General features: G+C 40.7%; 1 protein-coding gene across 4 annotated transcripts in view; it reads left to right on the plus strand.

The window, feature by feature from the left end:
* The first annotated feature begins 1,679 nt into the window (after positions 1-1,679).
* NCOA5 (nuclear receptor coactivator 5) overlaps positions 1,680-24,495 on the plus strand; it is a 30,519-nt gene continuing 7,703 nt past the window's right edge. For 2 of the 4 annotated variants that reach the window (XM_044262919.1, XM_044262922.1), the window contains exons 1-3: positions 1,680-1,806; positions 14,208-14,274; positions 22,897-23,223. In XM_044262919.1, the coding sequence (XP_044118854.1) occupies positions 14,237-14,274; positions 22,897-23,223 (365 nt within the window). In that variant the 5' untranslated portion in view covers positions 1,680-1,806; positions 14,208-14,236. Of the gene's footprint in view, positions 1,807-14,207; positions 14,275-14,555; positions 15,107-22,896; positions 23,224-24,495 lie in introns of those variants that run through there. The other 2 variants (XM_044262920.1, XM_044262921.1) reach the window with 2 other exon arrangements.

A 24,495-nucleotide genomic window follows, 5' to 3' on the forward strand; every position in this document is an offset into this window, starting at 1 on the left:
TGTTGAAGTTCAAATTATATAGCATCTATCTTGTGGATGGGCATGAATAACAACTGATATAATGTGAAATGTTCTGGGTGGGAAAAGATAGGAAGATGAAGTTGGGCCACAAAATCTCTGTCCCTGTATATCTCAACAGAAAAATAATAATAATAAAAATAAGTTATAGGATATCAGAAAATTAAAAGAATTAATCAATTCAACCAAAAATTGTTTGAAAAAGCATACAATTTTATGGCATAAACATCAAAAATGGCTGACACAAGAAAGAAACAGAAGATTCTGAACTGAGTCCAGTGTGGTTCTTAACCTACCCACAAAAGGATACCAGGGAAGCAGGTGAATCCACAAAACCTGGGAGACTTCTCACCTAGAGTGAGTGAACAACCTAGGAAAAGTAGAGGAAAAAAAAAAGATATTCCCTGGACGTAGACGTCCCTATCTGCTCTGGGATCTCTCAGCAGAGCAGCTCTCCCAGGTGCCATGATGAATTATGAATTATTAAGGACGGGAAGATGACGTATATCTGTCCAAAGTCATCAAGCACACTCTGCACTCATCACAGGTGAGACTAACGGGACAATACTCTGTGTCTCTGTTTCTTTCCTTCAAATATTTACCTGTTTGTCATTACACACTCAGGTGTGATTATTCCCTAATTCTCTCTCTCCACTAGAAAGTAATCTCGAAGACAGCAGAGATGGGTCTGCATTTGCTCATGACAGTGTTTCAAAAGTAGTTGTCTAATAAATCATAGGGCCACCTAGTAGGTGTGTAATAAACATTCAGTGAGCAAATGAGGGAAGGGGTGAGCAAATGAATGGTTGTCAAAGAAATCTGACTTCCCATAGCATTCCAGTTCCACAGCCACCATTTTTCCTTGGCATGCACTATTCACAAAGAGAAAAACTAGACTCCCGCGGGGTCTGAGACAATTCCTAACTAGTAAAAAAGCCTACCTTATTCATATAACGATAGCTGTGATTAATGAAGTGTATTTACAATTGTGTGAACAAATTCCATCCCCTCTGACAAATTATTCTAGAGAAAAAATGAACAATACAGCATTTTGCATGCTTCATAGTCAACAATTACATTCTGCGGTATTTATTTTTGACACTGAATAAATATTCCAGGAAGAAATAACTCAAAAAGAACCTGTAACTATATCAACAGAAGCCTTTTGCCCCTTGTCAGCAAAACTAATAGGGTACACAGCCTATTTAAATGTAAATTTAAATAAAGCGTTTTTTCTACCTCTCTGCTTTCTTTGTTCCTTGGGATTCGGAGGTTACAGGAATACATATACTATTCTCCAACACACACATCCAAAGGTGTTTTGTGTTTTGTTGTGTTTTATGAAAAACGAAATCAAAGTGTTTTAGGATTTAAATGATCTATTTCCACAGTTAGAATGGAAGAAAAGGCGCTCCGAATATCAGAAGAAAGGCGAAGCGTTTGGGGTCTGGGGACCAAGCCTGGACCCATCCTTAGCCTCGGAGCCGTTACTAGGCAACCCCTAGCGTTCTCAACGGCCGCCGGGAGCCACTTCCCCGCCCTGATTGCTAAGGAGATCGACGCCCAACTCAGCCCTGCCGTAAACCCACGCGTTCTTGCGACATTGCCGCGCCTGCCGCTGCGTGCGCGCCCTCTGCCCCCACTCTCCGCCCCGGCCGCCATTGCCTCGTGCCCGCGCTGGTCGGTTGGTGGCGCCTTTGTCCTACGGCGGGCAGGTGGGCTGAGGTGGAGGCGGCAGGGGCGGGCCTGAGGCGAAGGAGCGGCCGGGAGCCCGCCGCGCTGGTAGCGGTGAGTGCCGGGAAGCGGTGGCCGTCCGCCGAGGCGTGGGGCTCACGGCAGGCGGTTGAGGGGCCCGGGCCGGATGGGGAGGCTGAGGCGGGAGGGCCCGCTCGACGCGCGACCGCGGCCTCGGCTCTTCTCCGGGTGCGCGCGGAGCTGCGCATGCCCGGTGCGGGGCGCGGCCTCTGGCTCCCGTCAAGCCCAGGCCGGGCCGGCCGGGCCGGCCGGTGGTGGGCTCGGGTCCGGGCGGCGCCGCACCGCGGCCGCCTGTTTGTGCGCGAACCGCCGACAGTAGTCCTCCGAGCTTGTCTGTAGGATAGGCCTGCACACCCCGCGTCCCTTTCTCGAAATTGTGAAGTCGCTCGCCTGCGGGTCCTCAGCGAGTCGGCGGCGCAGGCGGGATTCGAACTCGGACCGAGGTGGCCCGCCTCTCCGGGCGTTCTACCGGGCGTGCAGCGCCGTGCGCGAACCGAACGCTGGCCCCCGTCGCCGCCGCCTCGCGGCCCCTTGACAGCATCTTCGGGGCGTCTGTCTCCTTGTCGCGTGATACCTCCACTCAGTTTATAACGCGGACCCCGGGCCCCGAGGATGGGGAAAGAAACTGTGCCCGAGGTTACCGTGGAAACTAGCGACAGAGCCAACGCCCCAACCTGCTGGCTCTTCTGTCTCCTGACCCAGGTCACTCTCCGCTCCCCACGACCCGCCGGGGGCTTTTTTGAGGACGGCGTTTCCCAAATTTCAGTCTCTCGCGTGACACCTTTCTGTCGTGTACCTTCTGTACTGTTATTTATTTACCAAATGTTAATTTTTTTCTTTAAACTGACTCCTTTTTCCTCCTGCTTAAATACATTTGTTCAAGGTGGAAACGTAAATCACAAACCGTATAATGGAAAGCCAGTTATTTTCCTAATGCTCATAAAAAATAAATACCTATCTATTAAACAGTGCGTCCTTGTTCCTCCTGAAGTTATTCTGCGTTCCACGCTTTGGGAAACGCTGCCCTAGGAGTACGGGGTTAATTGTCGTCCTGACTTTCGCTCTGTGCGTAGATTTTTTTCCCTGAGGCATAGCGGATTCCGTGAAATGCTCCAATATCTTGGGGATGATGATACTACAAGGCTTTTTCGTTGTAAACTGTTCTCATTATTGACTTACAAGCGCTAGTCCCAGGGAACTGCAGGAACTGTCAGCTCCAGTGCGCCGGTGTGCCTCCTCAGTTTTCTTGTAGCATTGTGGCATGGTAACCACCTGACTGTTTCTGCGTATGACCATGGAGCAGTTTTGGTTTTTGACAACTCTAGATTTAATGTTTTCTGTATGAGTCAGTCCGGGTGTGAAAACTTACTTTCATGTTGCCTTTTTCCAACCAGTAAAGCCCAAGCTTTTGCATTGTGGGTATTGGAGATCACTTAGCTATTTAACATCTGTTTCTTCCTATATTCTAGTTTCTTTGCCTTTCTTTTAGCTCGTGTCATGACACGTGTCATCGTGTCATCTTCATTTGAAACCTCTGACATGATTTTTTAACTTAAAACATAGAAATTGTAGTTTCCCTTGTAGAATGTGCTGGAAAAACTGTATTCCAGGGCCCAGTGGAAGGAATTTTTCTAGCTGCAGGTGGTTCAGACTCACATGCCAGTAAACACCACATATTTCAAGAAGGCATTAGGAGCTCCTTTCTCCTGGCTAGATCAGATGCTGCCAATTGATGCATTGTTGAAAAAAGCTAATTAGGTTTTTCAAACAAAGGGAGGCATTGACAGATTAACTTATTTATGTAAACAGTCTGTTCTATTTGTAGTCCGTTCATAAACATTGTGTGTGTGAGAGAGCAGATTTACTTTAATTCATGGAAAGGAAACTCAGAAAAGTCTGCTCAGACCATTCAGGCGTTGTTTCTTCAAAGTCTATGAAAAAAAAAAATCCACATGCCTTGGAGTTACCTTGGTAAGAGCAAAATGTAGAACTTATATAAGGCTAAGGTGATCAGTCCTGTTTGGAGAAGAAATGAGAATTTTTTACTCAGGTCTGTTTCCGAACTTCAGCACATGGAGGTTCTAGCTACCAGTGCTCAAAAGCTAAGTCCTTTGAAGAAAGGTTTTAGAAGTAAGATATTTAAATAAATAAAAAAAAAAGTCTCATGATTTGAAACTTCATTCTTAAGAACCATTGCAAGCATTCTATCCCTGTGGCCTGCAGATGGCAGTGCCTTTGTATGGCTTGTTACTACTGTGAGAAGTATTGGAATTCATTTGTACTTGTAAGAGAATGAGAAACCTGTGGAGGAAATGCATTTAATATTTGAATGAGATACCTGTGGAGGAAATGTGTTTAAATTTTTATTCCCTTCAACTATCTTTGTTTCTTTGTTTTTGACTCCCCACATAAAGAATGAAACGTCTATTCCTAAACTATTACTCTTAATGGTAATGATCACATACAACCCTCAGAACATATGATTTAAAAGCAGGTTTACAGTACCAATTCATTTGCTCCCACTAATCATCTTGTGAGATAGGTAGGCTGATACTATTAAATTTTTTTTGCTTATGAGGAAGTAATGGCTCAGAGAATTTAGATTTTTTTGCCCAAATCATATACTTAGTAGAACATATTCAGGATGCTATTGAAGATAAGATTTTGTGGTCAAGCAAAATTGGGAAATAATGAGATAAAGAGGTGTCCTTATTCCAGAACTTTAATATACTAAACATATGCACTGTAGATGTCCAAGAGAGGAAGATATCATTGGTACTGTTGTCTTGCTATCCTCCTATGTACATGTTTAGGTCCTAGTGTTTTCCCAAACTGACTTCTTTCTGCCACGCTCTGTTTCCTCTCTTTACCTTGTGGTTTACTAATGATTACCATGTGTTTTGAGACAGGTGGTTTTAAAGCTCAGTCAGCTTTTTTTTTGTGCCAAAAGATTTGTCCTGTGAACAGCATACACATTTGTCTAGACTATTTGGCTTAAGCAGAATTGAACTATCAAGAAGTTAAAAGGGCAGTGACCAACAGAATATTACCCTCTATGCTACTTTCATTAATGAGAAGCGTTAATGAAAGGATCAGGGTAAGGCCACTGTCTGAAGCCATAGCACATTAGAGAAGTATGAAGTATACTGACAGCTAAATATATAATACCAGCATGCCTGCTGCTTTTTAAATGGTGGTTTTATTACCACCAGATATGAATATTTATAGGGATGGTCATTTTCATTCTTTAGCCTATCACTAAAAAAAAAAAAAAAACACCCAGAAACAAACAAAAGAAATAATAGGTCAACTGGACCAAGTGCTTTTTTCTTTTTTTTTTTTATTTAAATTCAATTAATTAACATATAGTATACTATTCGTTTCAGAGGTAGAGTTCAGTGATTCATCAGTTGTGTAAAACACCCAGTGCTCATTATCAATTATTTTTATGTTAAGAAAATTCCCCTCAAAAAAATCAGAACTTTTGCACACCATAATACTCTTTTCCTTTTATTTCCTATTCAAAACAACATTATTGTTGACCTACATAAAGACTGACAACTTTAGGCAAGGATGAGGGCAACTTAAGTTGCATTGGAAAACATTTAGAAAGCAAAATATCTTATAACTTGAGCTCTATGAAATATCCTGAGTGGTCCCCTGGTTTGGATCTAGAGTGATTGAATTATAGAAGATTAGGTTGATCCTGCAGTTAGTGAGCAAGCTTTGGAGAACTTTGAATTATGAGTAATTTGGCTTTAAGTGAGTATACTTAATTATCCAGTTGGAGACTGAGATAGTAATAACATGTATTTACCACCAGAGATGATACAGGAAATTTATTTTTAAATGTCTCTTCAGAAATTATTCTTGATATCCAAAAGAAAAAAATAAGAAAAATATTATTTCGTTCAGTACAGAAATTTAAGATTATAAACTTATTTCAAAACAGCATCAGTCACTAGAACAGCTTGTTGAAAATACAAATCTGTATTCAGCTTCCCATCCCCCCAACTCTGGAGTTGGGGGCTGGAGAATCTACCTTTCAGAAGCAAACCCTGCAATTTTTATGTACATTATGGTTTTGAGAACCCCAGATTTAGGCTTTAGAAAATGAGTTTTCACTAGAAATAGAAGATTGAAGCAGATTCTAGTACTAATCTATTCATATCCCAGATTACTAATAGGAATTGGCAACTCTGGTTTATGGTTGGTATACATTTTAAGCAAAACTGTAATTTAACTGTAAAATGTTCTTTGGCTTCATGGTTTGAACTAGAGGTAATAGCAATAATTAGAATATCTGTAGAGTTTTTAGTATTTTAATTCCTTCCATTTGCATCAGTAGGATGCTTTTACCTCTTGAAAACAAAGAAAGCAGACCTACCAAGATTCCATGGTCTGCTTATTAAATTTAGATTTCCTCCACTTTGCTTTTAGTGGTGTGGATGTGAAATCATATGTGTGACCATTTTTCTCTTCTTGCAGAGAGATGCATTTAGATATGAAAACCAGATGCCTAAGAAGAAGCAGGAATTTTAGCCCCTGCCAGCAAAACAGTATCAACAAGTCTAGTTTGCAGAATTTAGAGAGAACTTTAGTTGAAATTTTGCCATTTATTAGCCAAGGAACTGGATAATATGCTATCAAAAAGTGGCAAGCTCAGTGGATAATATTTTTCTTGCTCTTTTATAACTAGGTAATTGGGGGAAAAAAGCTTAAGTTTTCAGGATACTTTTTAAATAATCAGATAAAATCGAAGAGAAGTTGTTGGTATACACTCCTCCTTGGGGGGCAGGAACACTGACCTTACAATTGGATGTTATTACTAACTTTAGTACAGTGGAAATGTGGGTTCATGATTCCATTTCCTTTGGAGGTAGCTATATGGTTATGTTTTCTATATGTTTTCAAGGGTTATACTTTGACAGATTTTAGCCATTGTCATGACGTTTTCTTTGTAGCATTATGTTTATGGGTTATTACTCCTTGAATACAGGAGTTTAAAGAGGTTTCTAAATGGAGGATCTAAGTATATGTTATACATAAGCTAAGGGATAAATAGATAATACAGTTCCCAAATACTTGCCAAGGATCACCTGAGAAGCTTGTTAAAATACGGGTTCCCAGGCTTCATCCTCAGATTCTCAAAGTTTGTGATGAGGTCTGAGAATGTTGTTTAGCCATCTTCTCGGGTGGTACTGATATTTCTTCATGAAAGGAATGCGACGTGAAGAATGAAAAAATGTGTGTGTGTGTGTGTGTGTGTGTGTGTATATAAATGAGAGGGGTCATGGGAAACTGTTTAATGGGTATAAAGAATTTTTGTTTTGCCAGATGAAAAAGTTCTGAAGATCTGTTGTACAACAGTGTGAATATATGCAATGTACTAAACCATGCACTTAAAAATAAATAGTTCGTATGAGGGGCACCTGGCTGTTTCAGCTGGTAAAGTATGCTACTCTTAATCTCTGAGTCGTGAGTTCAAGCCCCACATTAGGTATAGAGCTTACTTTAAAAAAATAATAGTTAATATGATAAATTGTGTGTTACGTGGTTTTTTTTTTTTTAATCACACTAAGTTGTTTTTTTGTTCGTTTGTTTGTTTGTTTTTAAGTATTAGGAAAAACTAAGAAAGGGTGCTTGGTTGTCTGTTTCTTCCAGAACAGTGGGTTAAACTAATATTGTTGGCTATTAATTCCTGATTTGGGCCCCAAGTTTATTTTATATTCCTTTACTGAAGGTAGAATCATAACCTTTTAAATACTTTTCTCATTCCTGTACCCTTCATTGTCAAACCAATGATCCTTGAAAATCATTAATATAGTTAATATTTTGAATATCTTAGGTTTAAATACTCCTGCCCCCTTTTTTGGATAATAAACATATAGGAATCCTTTATTAATTTAGCTTCACTGAGACTCTATTATGGTAGCTCAGTGTACACAGACCCTCTTGCCACCAATTTTTTCCTTTTCAGCAGCAAAGTTTTTTGTGACATTTTTCTAACTCTGGCTTGCATCTGTAATTCTCTCTTTTCTTCCTCCTGTCCCCCTATTCCCTACACTAAACTTCCTACACTAAACTTACTAATTATGTTCTTCACGCCATTCCTTCACCTTTACATGGGCTGGAATGACTCTTCTCTTTCTGAACTAATCGTCCTTCAGGACTCTTCTTTTAGGCCATCCCTGCCTCCTCTATGTCCCTCCTACCCCTTATTCTTTTCAGTCTCTTCTCCCCTGCCACACTAGCCTTCATTGTCTCTGCAGTAAACCTACTTCAGGTTATGATTATCCATTTGTATGTTCCACTGTCCTTTATTAAACAGTGAACTCCTTTAAAGCAGAGACTTTAGCCTTACTATTTCTATATGTGTAAGGCATAGTACAGAGTGGAACACATAGTAGGCCTGGAGGCATCTGATTGAGCTGATTAGAAACTGTTTTCAAGTGTGTTCATTCAGTTGTGTAAGGATTTCTATTTGTACAGTTCAGCGGAAATTTAACCTGTGTTAAATAAGCCTGTATTTTACATTTTTTGTAGCTCAGATTGTTTTACCAGTTTAGATTCGCTCCATCTTTGTGAGTCTAAATTAGTGATGCTGATGCTGTCCTTGAATCAGCATAACCAACACAGGTAGAGTATCCATTTCATCAGGTTTAGAGAAATCAAATGACTTGACTAACTATCCACCACTCCCATTAGGACTAGAACTCAGATATTCTGATCAGGCGAGTGCTCATTCCTCGAAAGAAGTAAAAAGGGCAGAAAATTAAATGATGTAGAATTTTTTTCTGAAGTGTTGAAGTGAGTAGAATATCGGTACCAAAGTCAGAAACATTGTACAGTTGACCCTTGAAAACATGGGTTTGAACTGCACAAGTCCACTTATATGTGAATTTTTTTAAAAGATTTTATTTATTTATTTGACAGAGAGAGATCACAAGTAGGCAGAGAGGCAGGCAGAGAGAGAGGAGGAAGCAGGCTCCCTGCTGAGCAGAGAGCCCGATGCGGGACTCGATCCCAGGACCCCGGGATCATGACCTGAGCCGAAGGCAGCGGCTTAACCCACTGAGCCACCCAGGCGCCCCGTGAATTTTTTTTATAGTACTGTAGATGTGTTTTCCTTACGGTTTCCATAATAACATTTTCTTTTCTCTACCTTACTTTATTGTAAGAATACAGTGTATAATACACATAGCATACAAAAATACATGTTAATTAACTGTTCATGTTATCAGTAAGTCTTCCGGTCCACAGTAGCCTGCCGTTAAGTTTTTAGGTAGTCGAGTTTTTCTGCTGCATGGGAAGAGCACTTCTAACCCCTGCGTTGTTCAAGGATCAACTGTAGTTTGAGGTGATAGAAACCGAAGTGGAATTTAATAAGTAGGCTCTGCCCTGCTGGGTATCTGGGGCACTTAAACATTGGTGTGACTGGCATAGACTAGGCCTCTCCCAGGTTCTGTCATTTTGATCAGGGAGTCTTAGCAAGTGTTCATAATGGAAACCATGTTTTTCTGTTCCCTGTTGGGGCAGTATAGCATAATAGTTAAGCACTTTGGTGTCAGACAAATCTGGATTTGAATCTTAGCTCTGCCTCCTGACCATCATGAGATCTAAGAAAAGTCAGTTAATTTCTCTAAATCTCAAATTTCCTCATTCGCAAAATAGAGATCATAGCACTTAACCTCCAAGCATTGTAGAAAGGATTAAATGAGATAATGCACATGATGTTCTTAGTACAGGCTCTGGGACAGAGTAAGCATTCTGTAAATATAAGTTATCATTGTTTCCCCCATTCCTGTACCTAGGAATAATAATCTAATATAGCTAAAGATATAATCACTATTTTTTTTAAAGATTTTATTTATTTGTCAGAGAGAGCCAGAGCGAGCACATGCAGACAGAGTGGCAGGCAGAGACAGAGAGAGAAGCAGGCTCCCTGCCGAGCAAAGAGCCCGATGTGGGACTCGATCCCAGGATGCTGGGATCATGACCTGAGCCGAAGGCTCAGGTTGTTATCACGCTTAACCAACTGAGTCACCCAGGTGTCCCTATAATCACTATTTTAATTAGAGGATGAAAGAAAGAATCCAATATGAGGGAATGCATAGTGGGTTTTTTTGTGGGTTTTTTTTTTAATTTTTTAATTTTTTATAAACATATATTTTTATCCCCAGGGGTACAGGTTTGTGAATCGCCAGGTTTACACACTTCACAGCACTCACCAAAGCACATGCCCTCCCGTGTCCATAACCCCACCCCCCTTCTCCCAACCCCCCTCCCCCCAGCAACCCTCAGTTTGTTTTGTGAGATTAAGAGTCACTGGGAATGCATAGTTTTTAAAGTAAGCTTAAAGGATTGAGAAACAAGTAGGGCATTCTCTTATCCCTGACTCATTGCATTATAACTTGTTACATATCCCTGATGTTATAGTATACCATCAAGGCCATCTTCATAAATGTAGTTTAACTGAGAAGTCCAATCCTTTCCCCTCCCAATTTGGGGAATTTAATGTGTGATAACCTCTTTCTTGTCAGTATGGTTTTTCAAGTAGCGTTATCCTTATCATTACATAGTTCCAATTTAGTAATTACTGATTATTAGTTGGTTTTCAACTAATTCTTTGGGGAATTTTATTTCATTTATAATCACATCAAAATTATATGGGCTTCTGGGTTCCTTCAGCATGCAACAGTCCAACAGTGATACTGTCACTAAGTGCAGCAATTCGTGCTAGAATAGTCCTTATGGTTTTCCATTATGATAGCTTGTGATAAAAATTGATTTTAAGGTGAAAAGAGTTGTTTTTATGATGGTACAATTAGAAAAAATAGAGCAAAGCCATTCTTGGTACTATGAATGAAACATGCATTTTTATTTATAGCATTGTACAAAGACCATTGTGTGAACCCTGTCTAGCATATTAGTCTAAACTAAAATTGTACAGTAGGCATTGTGTCATTCTTTGAAAGTTCTTTACCCCAATCTTTTGTGACTTAAAACAGTTTTGCCACTTCCTGTGTGACATCGTGTTTTCTAGATTATTTTCTGGTTTGTTTCCTTTTATGTAGATCCCTTCAGTTGGTGTTATTTTTCTTGCCTAAAAATCCTTAACTGAAAAGTGCTTTTAACTATTTTCAGAAGAAACCTTAGAAGATATTCAGGCCAAGGTACCTTGTGATGGTGATTTTGAATGGCATTCACATAGCTAATATAGCTAACAAAGTATGGAGGTACCAACCAAGCTGAGGTGAAAGAGACAATGAGAGACTGACTTCGGGTCTTAAGGGCATTTGGCCAGGATGAGATAGAGCAGGAGTGGAAAGAAACATCAAAGTTGCCACTACCCTTTTGTTGATTAAATTCTCTCCAATTATGGTTCCCTACCTAATGTCCAGAAAGGTGGCCAGATTGTCTTTCCATCTTTTTTTTCTTTTCCTTTATATTAACATTATTTCTGTTTCCTTGGTGTAGATTATATATCTCTGTAAAGAGTTAAGAAGGAAAAAATCTAACCAATTAATACAAAAGCCCCCTTTACCAGTCCCAATATTTGCATTTTCAAACAAACCTCCAACCTCCCAGTTGGTGGGTTATTAAATTATGTGACCGACAAAAGGGGGAGGGGGGTTGGGACAAGGGTTTTTTCCTTGACTCTTTACATCTTAATTATGCTTTGTGACCAGTTCCCTGAAGTTATTTTACTTTTGGCAGCTTCTCTATTCTTCCTATTTCTGAACTCATAGGTTTTCCAAAAGTTCTGTGTGACCTTGTGTTAGGATTTTTTTGTGTATCGGTCTTGGTGGTGATAACAGTTTTGCTTTCATAACTCTAACTGAAACCCTCCCACCCCCAACCCTCCTCTAACCTGAGCAGCTCTCTTGGGTGGCAGTGAAACTATCAAAAACTTCAGGTCTCATTTTCTCCATATCTCACCCAAGATGGAGGTATAAGGAACTCTTAAATAGAGGTGAATAATAAACAAATACTTGGCTTTAAGAAGAAATTTAAAATGGTCTGAGAGTTCTCTTTTTTACAGAAGAAACCTAAGCCACACCATCCAGATATAATGCTTTAGACTATTTAGTGAAAATAGGTAGTAGGAGGGGCGCCTGGGTGGCTCAGTGGGTTAAGCCGCTGCCTTCGGCTCAGGTCATGATCTCAGGGTCCTGGGATCGAGTCCCGCATCGGACTCTCTGCTCAGCAGGGAGCCTGCTTCCCTCTCTCTCTCTCTGCCTGCCTCTCCATCTACTTGTGATTTCTCTCTGTCAAATAAATAAATAAAATCTTTAAAAAAAAAAAAAGAAAAGAAAATAGGTAGTAGGAGGCAAATTATAATCAAAATGGGTTAAAGATAAAATAATCTTGAACTTTAAATAATCTTTCAAATAATTGCAAAAAAATTTCACTAACTTCAAAGTAAAATATTTACCTCCTTCATTCTAACTGGAGCCAGCTTTGCCCCAAAAGTGTATATAATACATGACTACTTTGGTCTCCCCAGTACTAATATGTAGGTGCTCACAGAAATGAATATAATTTGATAGTGTAATAGTCCTTTTCATACCATGTAAGCAAATTATATCACATTAATAGAAACGTGCCCGCTAAAATGGTACCATATGTTCTGCACTCTAACCTAAATGTTCAGGTCAAGTCAATGTTGAGTAGAGAAATTTTCTTTATTCACAAGACCATCCAATAATATCTGGAATCCTGCTGGGAGATCCTGTACTTATTTAAAAGAAATCTTCACACCCCTAATACCCTCAGTATATTCCGCAGATACTTTGAAAACTACTTAAACAAAACTACTTAAACAATTCTTTCTGAATCATAATCACCCCATATTAGAGAGCAGTATAAGTAAGTAGACTGGGTCAGTAGGCCCTTCGAAACCTAAACCAATATTCTTCACAAAAACACATAAAAGAACTAATCATTATATAATGTGCAGTTCAGCTATTGCTGAGCTTTTGGGGTTGTAAGTGAAAGTGCTGCTTGGCATACCAAAGCAATGGTCAGATATTACTATTGGCCAAGTCCTGTATAGATGTTATTTTTTTAGTTTTATTTTTTTTAATAGAAGGATGATAGCATTGTGTCTACTTAATTGAAAATGTGAGAGGCAACTTAGGGTGAAATATGCTTCTCTTATTGTTTAAATTTATGTTACCTTCAGTTTATCAAAAGTCATTCTTCTCCTAGATACAATAGAAACTCTGACTTAAAATGGAACTGAAGATTATTCTCACTTAAATAGGAACTCAAAGTTGACAGCATAGCGGGGTAAGGTCTGTACCAGACCTCTTCAGTTCTGTGTTATTACTGTGATCTCTCACACCATAGGACTCTGGTTGGAATTTTTTAAATACACAATTACTCTTTTAAAGTACTCTAATTATGTGAGTGCTTAATACCATTTAATGTCATTAGATACACTGCCAGTTGCTTAATATGGAACATGGAGAACAAAACTACACTGCAGCAGGACAGTTTCATTTCTTCACGCAACCAAAGATTGAAATTTTTAATACATTTATTAATCTGTAAGTACATAAAAATTGTCCTGTGTTGTCTTTCGACATAGATTGGTACATTTCTTTAGATAATTCATCAGTTATTACTCATACATGGTGTTTTTATTATTCATTTCAGTTTTTGCAAAGCAGATTTGTTTTGTTTTTAGCAAATAGGCCTTAACTGCACAAACTGGCTTTTCTGTAAGTTTGTATGATTCCACTGTTCTCCCTTACCTGGTTGTAAATGCCACACTTCTCTAATGAAAACTTCCTGTGTGGAGTGTTTTACTACCTAACCAAATGCCAATTTTTATTCTGAAGTACTTACCTGTTGAGGTTTGTAGTTGCTAACATGTAATATACTTCATTTAGGAAAAAAATATTATTTTCTACATCTCATTCTGGAACATTCTATACAACAGAATGCAACACAAGGCACATTACAAGTAGGCCCTGCTTCATGGCATATTGGCAGTTTCAAGCAATAGAGTCCGGCTGTTTCTTCTTTGTAACATAAAATGGAATTATTTTCCTTTGCTGCTTTTTTTTTCTTTTTTTTTTTTTTTAAACTCTGTCTTTCCTGTCTTTCTCCCACTCTCCTGCCCTCAAAAAAGAATCTTGGAGCTGGCACTCGAAGGGTTTAGAAGGCAACTTTTTCTGCTTTTGGAGGAGGCAGTTAGGTTTAGAACTTGATAGCGTGTTAAAGCATAAACTGAGGGACATTCCTTACCAAACCTGCTGTAACTTAATAAAAATTGCCCAAGTGACAGTGTGTCTGCTGAGTGGATTTTCTTACACCATCTGGTTGTCATTGTAGTTTTTTTGTTGTTGCTTTCATTTGAAATGTGCTGATGATTTTGTTTTTATTCCATAGCATTGAACAGATGGGTTGATTATTCTTTTCAGATATTAATAAGGCAGCGGAAAGAAGAAATATGAATACGGCTCCATCAAGACCCAGCCCCACACGAAGGTAAAGTACCCTGAAGCAGTGAGTTACCTTGGGAGAGTTGGGCTCTGGGGAGTTAAGCCCAACTTCGTACGTCAAGGGTCTTTTCTTCCCCCCCAACAAATCAGAAACGCTCAAGCAAACAATAAGAACATGAACGTTGTGTGAAGGGCCTTGCTGCTTTTTTTAAACATACATCAGGAGATGCAGAGAAGCTTTGCGTTTTCGGTGACAAACCCAGCAAGTTCAGCTTGCAACATGAGTTGCAGGCGATCGGAAGAGGATAAACCTCTGTCTGTCCCCAGCTCACGTGTCGTTGGGAGCCTCCACAGCAGGAGGAGTGCCCCAGGGTCGTTGGTGTGTGCCATGCTGCGCTGCAGTGGGCAGCAGAGATTCGACTCTTCATTCCAAATGGCTGCCGGTCCAGATGTTAACCAGGTTTATGGAAAGTGCTGCTTGAGAGATTGCTGCCGTGCCTGTGCTGCAGACCCCCTGTTTGCTCGCATGCTTGGGTTACCGTTTGAGGGGAAATAAAAAGGGCAAAAACACTCCAGCTCTCAACGGTCTCCCTTTTTCTTAGCTTTCCTGGAAACAAAAGGCATTTCCCTAATACATTCTTTCTTCCAATATCTACAGAAGAGATAGTCCTGATGTATACCCACGAGATATGCATTAAATTGGCCCCTTCTCTCAAAGAAGAGCCTGGTTATGTTACCATATGCACCAAAGAGGCGTTATCCAAACTAGCACCCTAACCGTACACGAGTGGATGCAGTGTGTGCACTTCTGTGTGGAATGCAGACAGATATGATGTGGTTTCATATCTGGTGTCTCTTCGTGGCCAAATGGATACTCAGTAAGGATTTTGCTTTTACCTCTAAGTAAAAATATCGGTTTTCCACAGTAAACTACATACCTAAACCACGTACCATGATAGACTACATTTCTTATATTGAACTGAACACTGCTGAGTACGATGAATCTGGTCTGTACTGCTAGCGCCGCAGATCACCTGGTATATACCCAGCTACTTACACATGACATACAGCTGTCTTTCGAGACAAAAACACCTCTGTTTTGTTCCCCGCTCATAGGAAGGAATGGCTGCTGTATGTTTGGTGTATGTTGCCCCCTCTTGGATGCGAAGGGTGGGTATTTTCTAAGGTACAGGAGTAGATTATACGTGACTGCTCTGCAGAGTTCAGGCAGACGGTAGCAGCAAGGTGGTGATTTCATTTGGCTTCTCTGAGCACTCTGCCAGTGCAGAGGAGTTCAGTCTGACACCACAGCCACAGCTGCACTACAGCCGCCGGGTGGATGCCCTGGCTGGCCGTTGTTCTCACTGCAGAAGTGAACATGTACATTGGTATTCTGTCTGTCCGCTCTCACACTGGAAGGAATGCCTGTAGCTTACAGGTAAATACTGTGCTGATTGATTTTGTGGACATGCGTGAGTATCCTGAAGAACTTAAATGAATCTGTAGAACTTCAGTGGTTCCATATAATGTGTGCTTCTATTATGCTGCATCAAACCATGCTGTAGATGTTGGGAAGTCCCATCTGTGTTGCTTCTCATGCCCCAATAAACACGGAATACAGAGGGTGAAGAGTTTACATCTAATGGTCAGAAATAGAGGGCGCCCATTGGAAGCTGTGGTTGCCAAGAGGCTTGAAAGGAGATAGAGTGTGTATCCAGTTTCCAAGGAGCAATGATGCATGTGTTCCCGAACTAGGTAACTTACCGGAAGGAGTATGGAATTGATATCTATAAAGACACTGGCTCCACTAGTAAAATCCTCTCCCCTCTTTTGTCTCCATGATGCTTATAATCTCTGGATCATGTCTATGTGTTTTTGCAGGCAACATGCCTGCCCCCCCAAAACAAGGCACATCACAGAGTAGTTCCTATTTGTGCTCTTGATTTATGCCATCTTATTAATAATACTTAGCTAAATCTTTTTAACATTTCCAAATGATTATAGGTATTCAACAGACATTGGCAGTGTTGAGGAAATTCCTGCTTGGAATCCAATATAGCTATTGCCAGAACATTAAATTAAAAAGATTAATTTCATCCCCTCTTAAAATGCAGCTCTATAACTTCTTGTGCAATGGAAGAAATAGCTATATGCTTTTCTTCTTTTTTTTAGTAGTAGATCCCCCAAAAAACCCCATACAAACAACATCGGAAGGGACTTTTAAAATGTTCTCCCTACCAGAGACATAAATACAAATACGTCACTTCTTTATACCCTTTTAAAATATCACCTTCCTGAGGGCACCTGGGTGGCTCAGTTGGTTAAGCACCTGCCTTCGGCTCAGGTCATTGACCCCTGTGTTGGGCTTCTTGCTCAGCAGGGAGTCTTTTTCACCCTCTCCCTCTGCCCCTCCACCCCACTCATGCTTGCTCACATGCACGCTTTCTCTCTCTCAAATAAAATCTTTAAAAAATAAAATAAAATACCATGTTCCTCAAATAATTGCTAAAATGAGGTTGTTTGGGATATGAATAGGGCAGTAGCCTCCTGCTTCTTTTTGCAATCATGGGAGGCACAGTTGGGCTAATTTAATTGCCATCAAGAATCAGTCTTCCCCCTTGGTGCTATGACCCTAACTGGGTTCCTCAGCGTGTTATTTAACATGACGAAGTGTCATACAGTTGTGCTTAATAAGGTTCAGGGAAGGAGGATATTCACATTTCGTAAATCTGTTCTGAGCCCTGTCTAAAACCTGAGCAGAGAGTCCCAGTTTTTTATTTCTAAGAATAAAAATTTTAAAGCCAGACAAACTTGATATTGTATTCAAAACAGAACACTAACATTTTGATCACACTGATCATGTATTTTCTCTTAAGGTATACCAATAAGGCAGAAATAAAATGGAATAAGTAGGCAAGATGGACGACTGGTTAGCCTGGAAGAGGCTAATCATTTCTCTAAGGATGAACACTGGCTATCACTCTTGGGGTACATACTCCCAGTCAGAGCCTTGAAGTAATTCAAAATATACCAGTCTGTTGACAACTGCCAAACTGCCTTCATTTGGCAACCCTAATCAGTTACGTGTCCCCCAGCCAGACGGAATGCATTGTTCACGGGCAGGGTGGGGGGAGTATATTTGTGGCAGATAGTTCCCTGGAGTTGTATTTTAATGTGTTCAGTGTTGCTCCTTTTAATAAAATGGTTTCTGAACATGCTGGCAAGACCTTTGTAACACCTTGTTTTGCTGGACGTTAACCTTGACTGTCAAAACACCTAAGTATCTTTGGGAGTTTTCACAGGATTATCACCTCTTCAAATGTCTCTGTAAGCCACAGTTCCGCTGGCATTGCTCTCTGTTCGGTAATGTGCCTCCCCAGTGACTCCAGCTGGCAGTGTGTAATTCTGACAATATTGGTCCAGCCAAGCACAAAACTCTGCATCAGGGATCCCTGCTCTGGATCAAATTTCGGCCTGAATTCTCATCATTTAACCCTTGGACCACTTCTTTGGACTCTTGAGCACATCGCTTAGTTACCATGTAAGCTGTCTAGCACTGGTGGTAGGCACTGGCCCGCCCTTTCTTCAGAGACTGGACCGTGATTCTGGTTGTACCTCAGATGTTCTCAGTTTCTATCTTCAGCTCAGCACCCTGGCAGTCCAGGTCTTGGAACATATCCCTACACAGATGTGGCCTCCAAGTGAGACTCTATTTCCTAAACCTTCCTGTCTGACATTAAAAAGAGCAAATAGAACTAATTTGTCTACACCAAAAGCTCTGCAGAGATTTTTCCCCGTGTGTTTGTTAAGGATGTTAGGCTTGGTGCATCTCCATGAAAGTCATCGAGGATCCACTCATCAGAAATATCCTAGCTGTGGACGAGTTTATTATGTGGCTCAAGATGACTTCTATCTCCAGTGCTAGTTCTTTTGATAACTACTTGCTCTTACGCTAGTTCTAGGTGGGCCTCACAAGTTAAGATTCCAGGCTATGATTACCTCTGCACTAACACTTAAAGAACAGCCATCGGTTCTCAGGAAGTGCCGCCTCTACCGACATAAAAGTCGTGTTTGTGCTTGAGAAAATCATCAGCGTTCTTCCTAGGGAGAAGCATGGACACTTAAAAAATTTGGATCTGTGAGGTGCGATAACTCATTGCACCCCATATCCTACCAGCACCTATCGGCAAAATTCTGCACGAGTCTGTTGTGTCCGTTTCTCACAGTAACATGGAGCCAGCATGGTGGGGGATCAACATCACACAGCAGCCAGCCGTTTTAGATAATGATATTTGTGGACAATATCTGCAACAGAGGTACCAGCAACTACTGAAGTTGGTTGTTTTTCAGGAACGGAAAAAGAAAAAAAAAGCTCGCCCTCCAAGGGAAAATATTCCAGTGAACAGAAAGGAGATGCTGACAAAAAAGGACAGAGGCCTTTCTCCCTGACATTCTGTAGAGCCAAGGCCAAAGAACACCACCCTGGGCTTGAGGTTTCGGTCTGTGGAAGAAGAAAAGCTTAAAGTCCATCACAGACTTCCAAGATGATCATCTGTCCATTCTTATTCTGTAGGCTCTCAAATGCCTAGCGCTCTGCACGCCTCTTGGTAGTCCCCGGAAGAGAAGCTGTTCTACCAGAAGCACATCACTTTACCATCTGAGCCACGGCTTTTCCTGTCACCCTCCCTTCTCTTCCCTCTCAGATTTTTCCAAATGATACGACTATATTTCTCTCAAGGCAAAGAGCATTTGGCTTTTTCCCCAGCTGAATAGATGAGAAATGTATAGCAATTTTAGTCGTGTTTGTCATCTGCCTTCAGTTTGTGGACTCCAGTGCTGAAATTTGTTTAACTGGTTCTGTTTAAAAGGTTCAGTTCTTTTTAGCTTCTAGTGACCTGGTACCTGAGGGTACACTGCGGTGGTTCTCCAGTAAAATACCTCTGGGATGAGATTGTGAACCCTATTGTGCTCCAGAAACTTGGTTTTAACCCACTTGTTATCTAAGGTCAAGCATCTCATTCAGAGGCTTCCTTCTTGTGCACTCTGAATCCTGCACGCTGTACCTCCCTTTTGTTAGCTGGTTCTTGTTTTGAGAAAGTTGTTGGGGCCAGCAGCAGGAGCCCTTTTGTTCTGGGGAGATCTTTGTTTGGGTCCTAAAGTGACCCTAAAGATTTTTTGTTTTTGTCTTTAGAAGAACTGCTTCTGCCACACTGCTCGTCTTTTGGAGAAAGGAGAAAAGCTTTGCCTTTTCATATTATTATCTTCTCTGTTCCTATTTCCACTGTTCTTTGGTTCTTTCCCCCTTTTCCATCTTTTCTCCATTTTACCCAGAAAAGCAATGAGGGAATTAGTAGTTTTGTTGCATATGGACTTTAGATTCATTGAGGGAAGGGGAGTGCTTGCCTTCTCACACTGGAAGCATGAACTGAGACTTTGGCAATCTAGGGTTATGGTCAGCCTCCAGGGATGGAGGTAAGTAAGGTAAGTTTAAGATATTTCAGTGGGTTCAAAACCATGAGGACAATATGGCATTTTTAATTATCCTTAGGCTATGAATAATGTGCTGTGACTCGGTGTTCTTAGCCATATCCCTACCCCTCGTTGCCACCACCTGAAGGCTTTGTGTGTGGTCTGTGGTCTGTCAGGTTCATGGTATCTCTCATCCCTGATTGCCAAGAACACTTGAAATCTGATTCTATCTCTAATGACTGCTTCTGACTGCTCCCCAAGGCAAGTTTATCTGTTGATCATTAATCCAAAAATACTTACTTGTCTCTTTCCATAGGATGCTGAGTTTTTGCCCACATTATATACTCTTATCAGATGTTATACACGTGAGGAAGATTCTAGGACATAATAGAAAAAAAAACAAAGAATCTTGGTTAGTCTGCACTTTAGTAGGAAAAATGTTTAGCGCCTCCTCATTTAAACTCCCTGGTCTCCCATGTTTACGCCCATAAATCAAGAGTGCGTGTGAGCCTTAAAATATATGACAAGGACTTTTCATAGATGCAGAATTGGCATTTAAATTCTTTTTACTGTGCCCACATGAAGTAAAATTGAGGCTTTCTACCAGACTTGATGGCATTGTGATGGCTGCCTAGTGTGTGTAATCATGGTAGATGACAAAAGTTTAGACAAAATATGACACCTGCTCGTAAGAAGCTTACAGTTGAGTTGAATAATTCAATTTATTAAACATTACTGAACTCCATGCTGATGTCCTAGGGATCCAAAGACTTCAGGAGAACTTACTCTTCAGTAGAGAAGCGGTGTAAACAGGTAAAAACTAGAGAACCATGTGATAAGTCCAGTGATAGAAATACATACAATATAAGTTATGGGGCATCTGCTGCATGTCAGACATAAACTGACCTAATGGGTTAACAGTGGAGAGTCAGATGGACAGCCCTTGTCCTCATGGACTCACAGTCTAGTAGAGCAGACGGATGTTACACAAGTAAATAGATATGTCAAATTGTGATAAATGACAAGTAAAAACCGTGCTATGAGAAAATGTGGCCAGGATTTAAGGGCAGAAAATAAACTTTTAGACTATTAGAATCGAAGGTAAGAGACACATATTACGCTGAGACCTAGAGAATGAGTATGTTCTGTTCTTGCTGCTCAAGCAGAGGCATCAGGAAAAGCCTTGCTAGTTACAGCTGAAAGGCCAGTGTGGCAAGATAGTGTTGAACTTTGGAGGGGAGGGAGTGAAGTTGGCGAAGACAGCCAAGACTGTGCAGCACCTGACTTAACCTTACTGGAGATTTTGGATTGAATTCTGAATACTGTGGGAAACCAGTGAGAGGTTTTTACACATTTGAAAAAATCACTCTAGGATAATAACAGAGAAAGATTAGAAAAGAGGCAAGAGCAGAAATGAGGAAGTCTTATCCCACGGTAGAAGTCTCTTGCTGTGGTTTTAGGGAAAGTTCATTATGGGTTGGCCTTCAGCAGTACTAACGGACATAATCATGAACAGAACTGATACAGATTTTACAGAATGAACAGAATTTGCAAATGGAATTGGAAGAGTGGATGGGGCTTTGGAAAAGATGACATTCAGCTTCCTGGCTTAATGAACTGAGTAGGTAGGTGTGCTGTTTAGTGAGATGGAAAGGACTGAAGGAGGAGCATTTTTGTTGGGGAAGTTCGAGAGTTCGGGGCAGATTTTATGGAGGTGGTAATCCTTAAAGTAGGTCAAACAAGGAGACGCCGTTGTGAAAAGGTAACTATCAGATAGAGATGAGTAGTAGAAATAGTAAGTGTTCTAAGAGTTGAGCTGCAGGAGAGATCAACAGTTCTTACGGAGATTAGAGAAGATCTCTTGGAAGATTTGGAACATGAACTTTCCTGTGAGGGTTGGGTGATACTGGCATTAGTGCAGGAAAAATATTCCAAGTTGAAAAACCATGTGAACCGAAATCCTGAAGCAGATAGGATCATTCTAGTTAAGTCCTAAGAACGGAACAGATGAGATTGAATCAGGAAATGGGGGGAGCAGGAATAGTTGGGAAGGGTCCGGACTTGTTAGGGAGGGGTACCTAAAAGTGTGATTGTCAAGCTGTGATTAGTAATAGGTAGGAATCTGATAGTTAATCTGATGTTTATGTGTTGAATGAATTGAAATCTGGAAGATTGGTTTTTGGTTTGGTTTGGGTTTTTTGTTTTGTTTTGTAAACTTGTGAATCCAGTAGGAATGAAAAAGAAAAGTGAACAGGATTCAAGTGACTTAATGGAGAAAGGAAAGGAAGAATCAACATTAACTTTCAAGAACTTAAACCTTGGTAACCAGGGAGATAATTTCCAGCAAAAGTGAAAAAGTCGGGAATGGGACTAAGAAGTGGGTTGAATAAGAAGTTTAATTTCAGATATGTTGAGGTTTAGTTTCCAGTGGGGTAGAATGTCTCATGAAGCACAAATATATCTGTGACCTCAGATACTGTTCAAAGACAAAAAAAAAAAAGAAAAGGAACCAGATTCTGCATTAAACTCCGATTGAGAGAGACCACTACTCAGTAACTGTTGAGAAGACAGAGAAGCTGAGTGTTCTTATACTTTACTGTGTGTCACATTGTACTTTTTCTTTTTTTCCCTTAATTTGACTACCCTACTAGATATTTTAAGTGAGATTTTGAGTGAGTACTCAAGTGAGTACTTGAGGAACAACTACTTTGATCACTGTTACTATATATGAAATTGTGCATTTGCTCTTTTTTTTCTTCATGAGTCTTGCTCCTTACTATGTCCCTCCCCAACTTTTCCCCCTTTTAAAATCTTTCAAACATGTCTAGTGGGAGAAAACAGGTTCTGGGGGAAAGATGCTTGAACTTTGAAAACCTGTGGAGATTTAAATGATAGCGTGGCATGCGTAAGGAATACCGAACTACTCTGGGACAAATACGTGACCCCAGTCAAAACCTTTGGCTTTGGGTCTACATTCTTCTTTTGATGTCCTAATCTTTTGGGATCCTGGAACCTACTAGTCTTTATTTGCTAACCAGATGGGTGACTGTCTTTAAAATTTTAGTCATGTTCTCACTGTTTGGCTGCTGTGTTTTAGAGAAAAATGCTTGGAGAGGGTGGGGACTACCTCCAATAAAGAGCTGAAGGGTTGGCTACCTTCAATTTCTTTGTCTTAGCTCCTCCTTGCTACCTCCCACAGAGATCCATATGGCTTTGGAGATGGTCGAGATACAAGACGTGATAGATCCCCAATCCGAGGAAGTCCAAGGAGAGAGCCCAGGGATGGCAGAAATGGCCGGGATGCCCGTGATAGCAGAGCCATGCGAGACCCCCGAGACTTGCGGGACCACAGAGATACCAGAGACATTCGGGATCACAGAGACAGCCGAAGTATGCGCGATGCTCGGGACATGAGAGACCTTAGAGACTTTCGTGATCTAAGAGACTCTAGGGATTTTCGAGATCACCGGGACCCCATGTACGACAGATACAGAGATATGAGAGACTCCCGAGAGCCCATGTACAGGTACATATGCAGCCATCTGCTTGGATTTTTGTTGGGTTTTTTGGTAACAGTCTTTTCTGTGGGTGTTCTGTTGAACAAATTGAAAGCTTTGTAAGGGCAGTGACTTTATCAGCCTTGTATTTCCAGTGTCTAGCAAGTGGCAGATGTGCTACTCAATAAATATTTGCTGAATATGTGAATGTTTGATGAATTATGCTTAGTGAATGAATCTGGATCTCTCCATGTGACCTGTGAAAGGCAGCATTGTGCAAATGGGGAAAAAAAATGGATCGCAAATTATTTTGGCAGTGCAGAAACACAGGGAAAATGTACGCGTGGCCAGTAGATCCAGGAAAAAACACTCAGCATCATTCGTCAGAAGGGAAATGGAGATCAAAGCCACAATGGGCCACCCCTTCATACCTGCTAGACTGGCTGTAATCACTGAATCGTTTATCGAGGCAAACAACAAAAGAAAGTAGCAAGTATTGGCAAGGTGGGGAGAGAGAGAACCCTTGTGCATTGTTGGTGGGCATGTAAAATAGTGTGGCTGCTGCAGAGAACAGTTGGCAGGAGGTTCCTCAGAACATTAAATACAGCAGAATTACTCGGACCCGTCAGTTCCACTCCCGGAACTGAAAAGAGGGACTCAAAACAGATCCCTGTATGTGAGTATGCATAACAACCTCTCCACGGTAGCTGAAAGGTGGGTCTAGCAAAAGATGAATGAACAAAAAAAGTAATCTATCCATACAGTGGACTTGTGTTCCAGCCATAAAATGGAAGGTGATTCTGACATCTGCTACAATAAGGATGGACTTTGAAAACATAATGCTAAAGGATGTAATCCAGACGACACAAAAGAACATATACTGTATGATCCCACCAACATGAAATACCCAGAGAGAGCAAATTCATGGAGACAGAAAATAGATTAGTGGTTACAGGGATGGGAAGTGAAGAGTTTCTGCTTAGTGGGTACAGAGTTTCTGTTCTGAGTGTTCTGCTCAAGGTGATGAGAAATTTATCTGTGTATTTACATGAAATACATGTCTGTATGTATTATAAAATTAATATCAGTAGTTACTATCAGTTATTTTGCCTTTACTTTAAGCCAGGGACTATTCTGAGAGTTTCTGTACATACTCCCAGTCGTTTGCAAAGCAGGTTAACACAGTCACAGCCACAGAGCTCATGAGCAGTGAGTCTCAGACACAGACCTCATTTGTCTAATCCCAAAGTGCTGCCTTACTATGCCTTTCCTCACAGAGGAGTGGGTGTTGAAGAATTCTC

This window comes from Neovison vison, chromosome 8 (assembly GCF_020171115.1).
Source record: "Neovison vison isolate M4711 chromosome 8, ASM_NN_V1, whole genome shotgun sequence".
Classification (NCBI taxonomy): Eukaryota; Metazoa; Chordata; class Mammalia; order Carnivora; family Mustelidae; genus Neogale; species Neogale vison.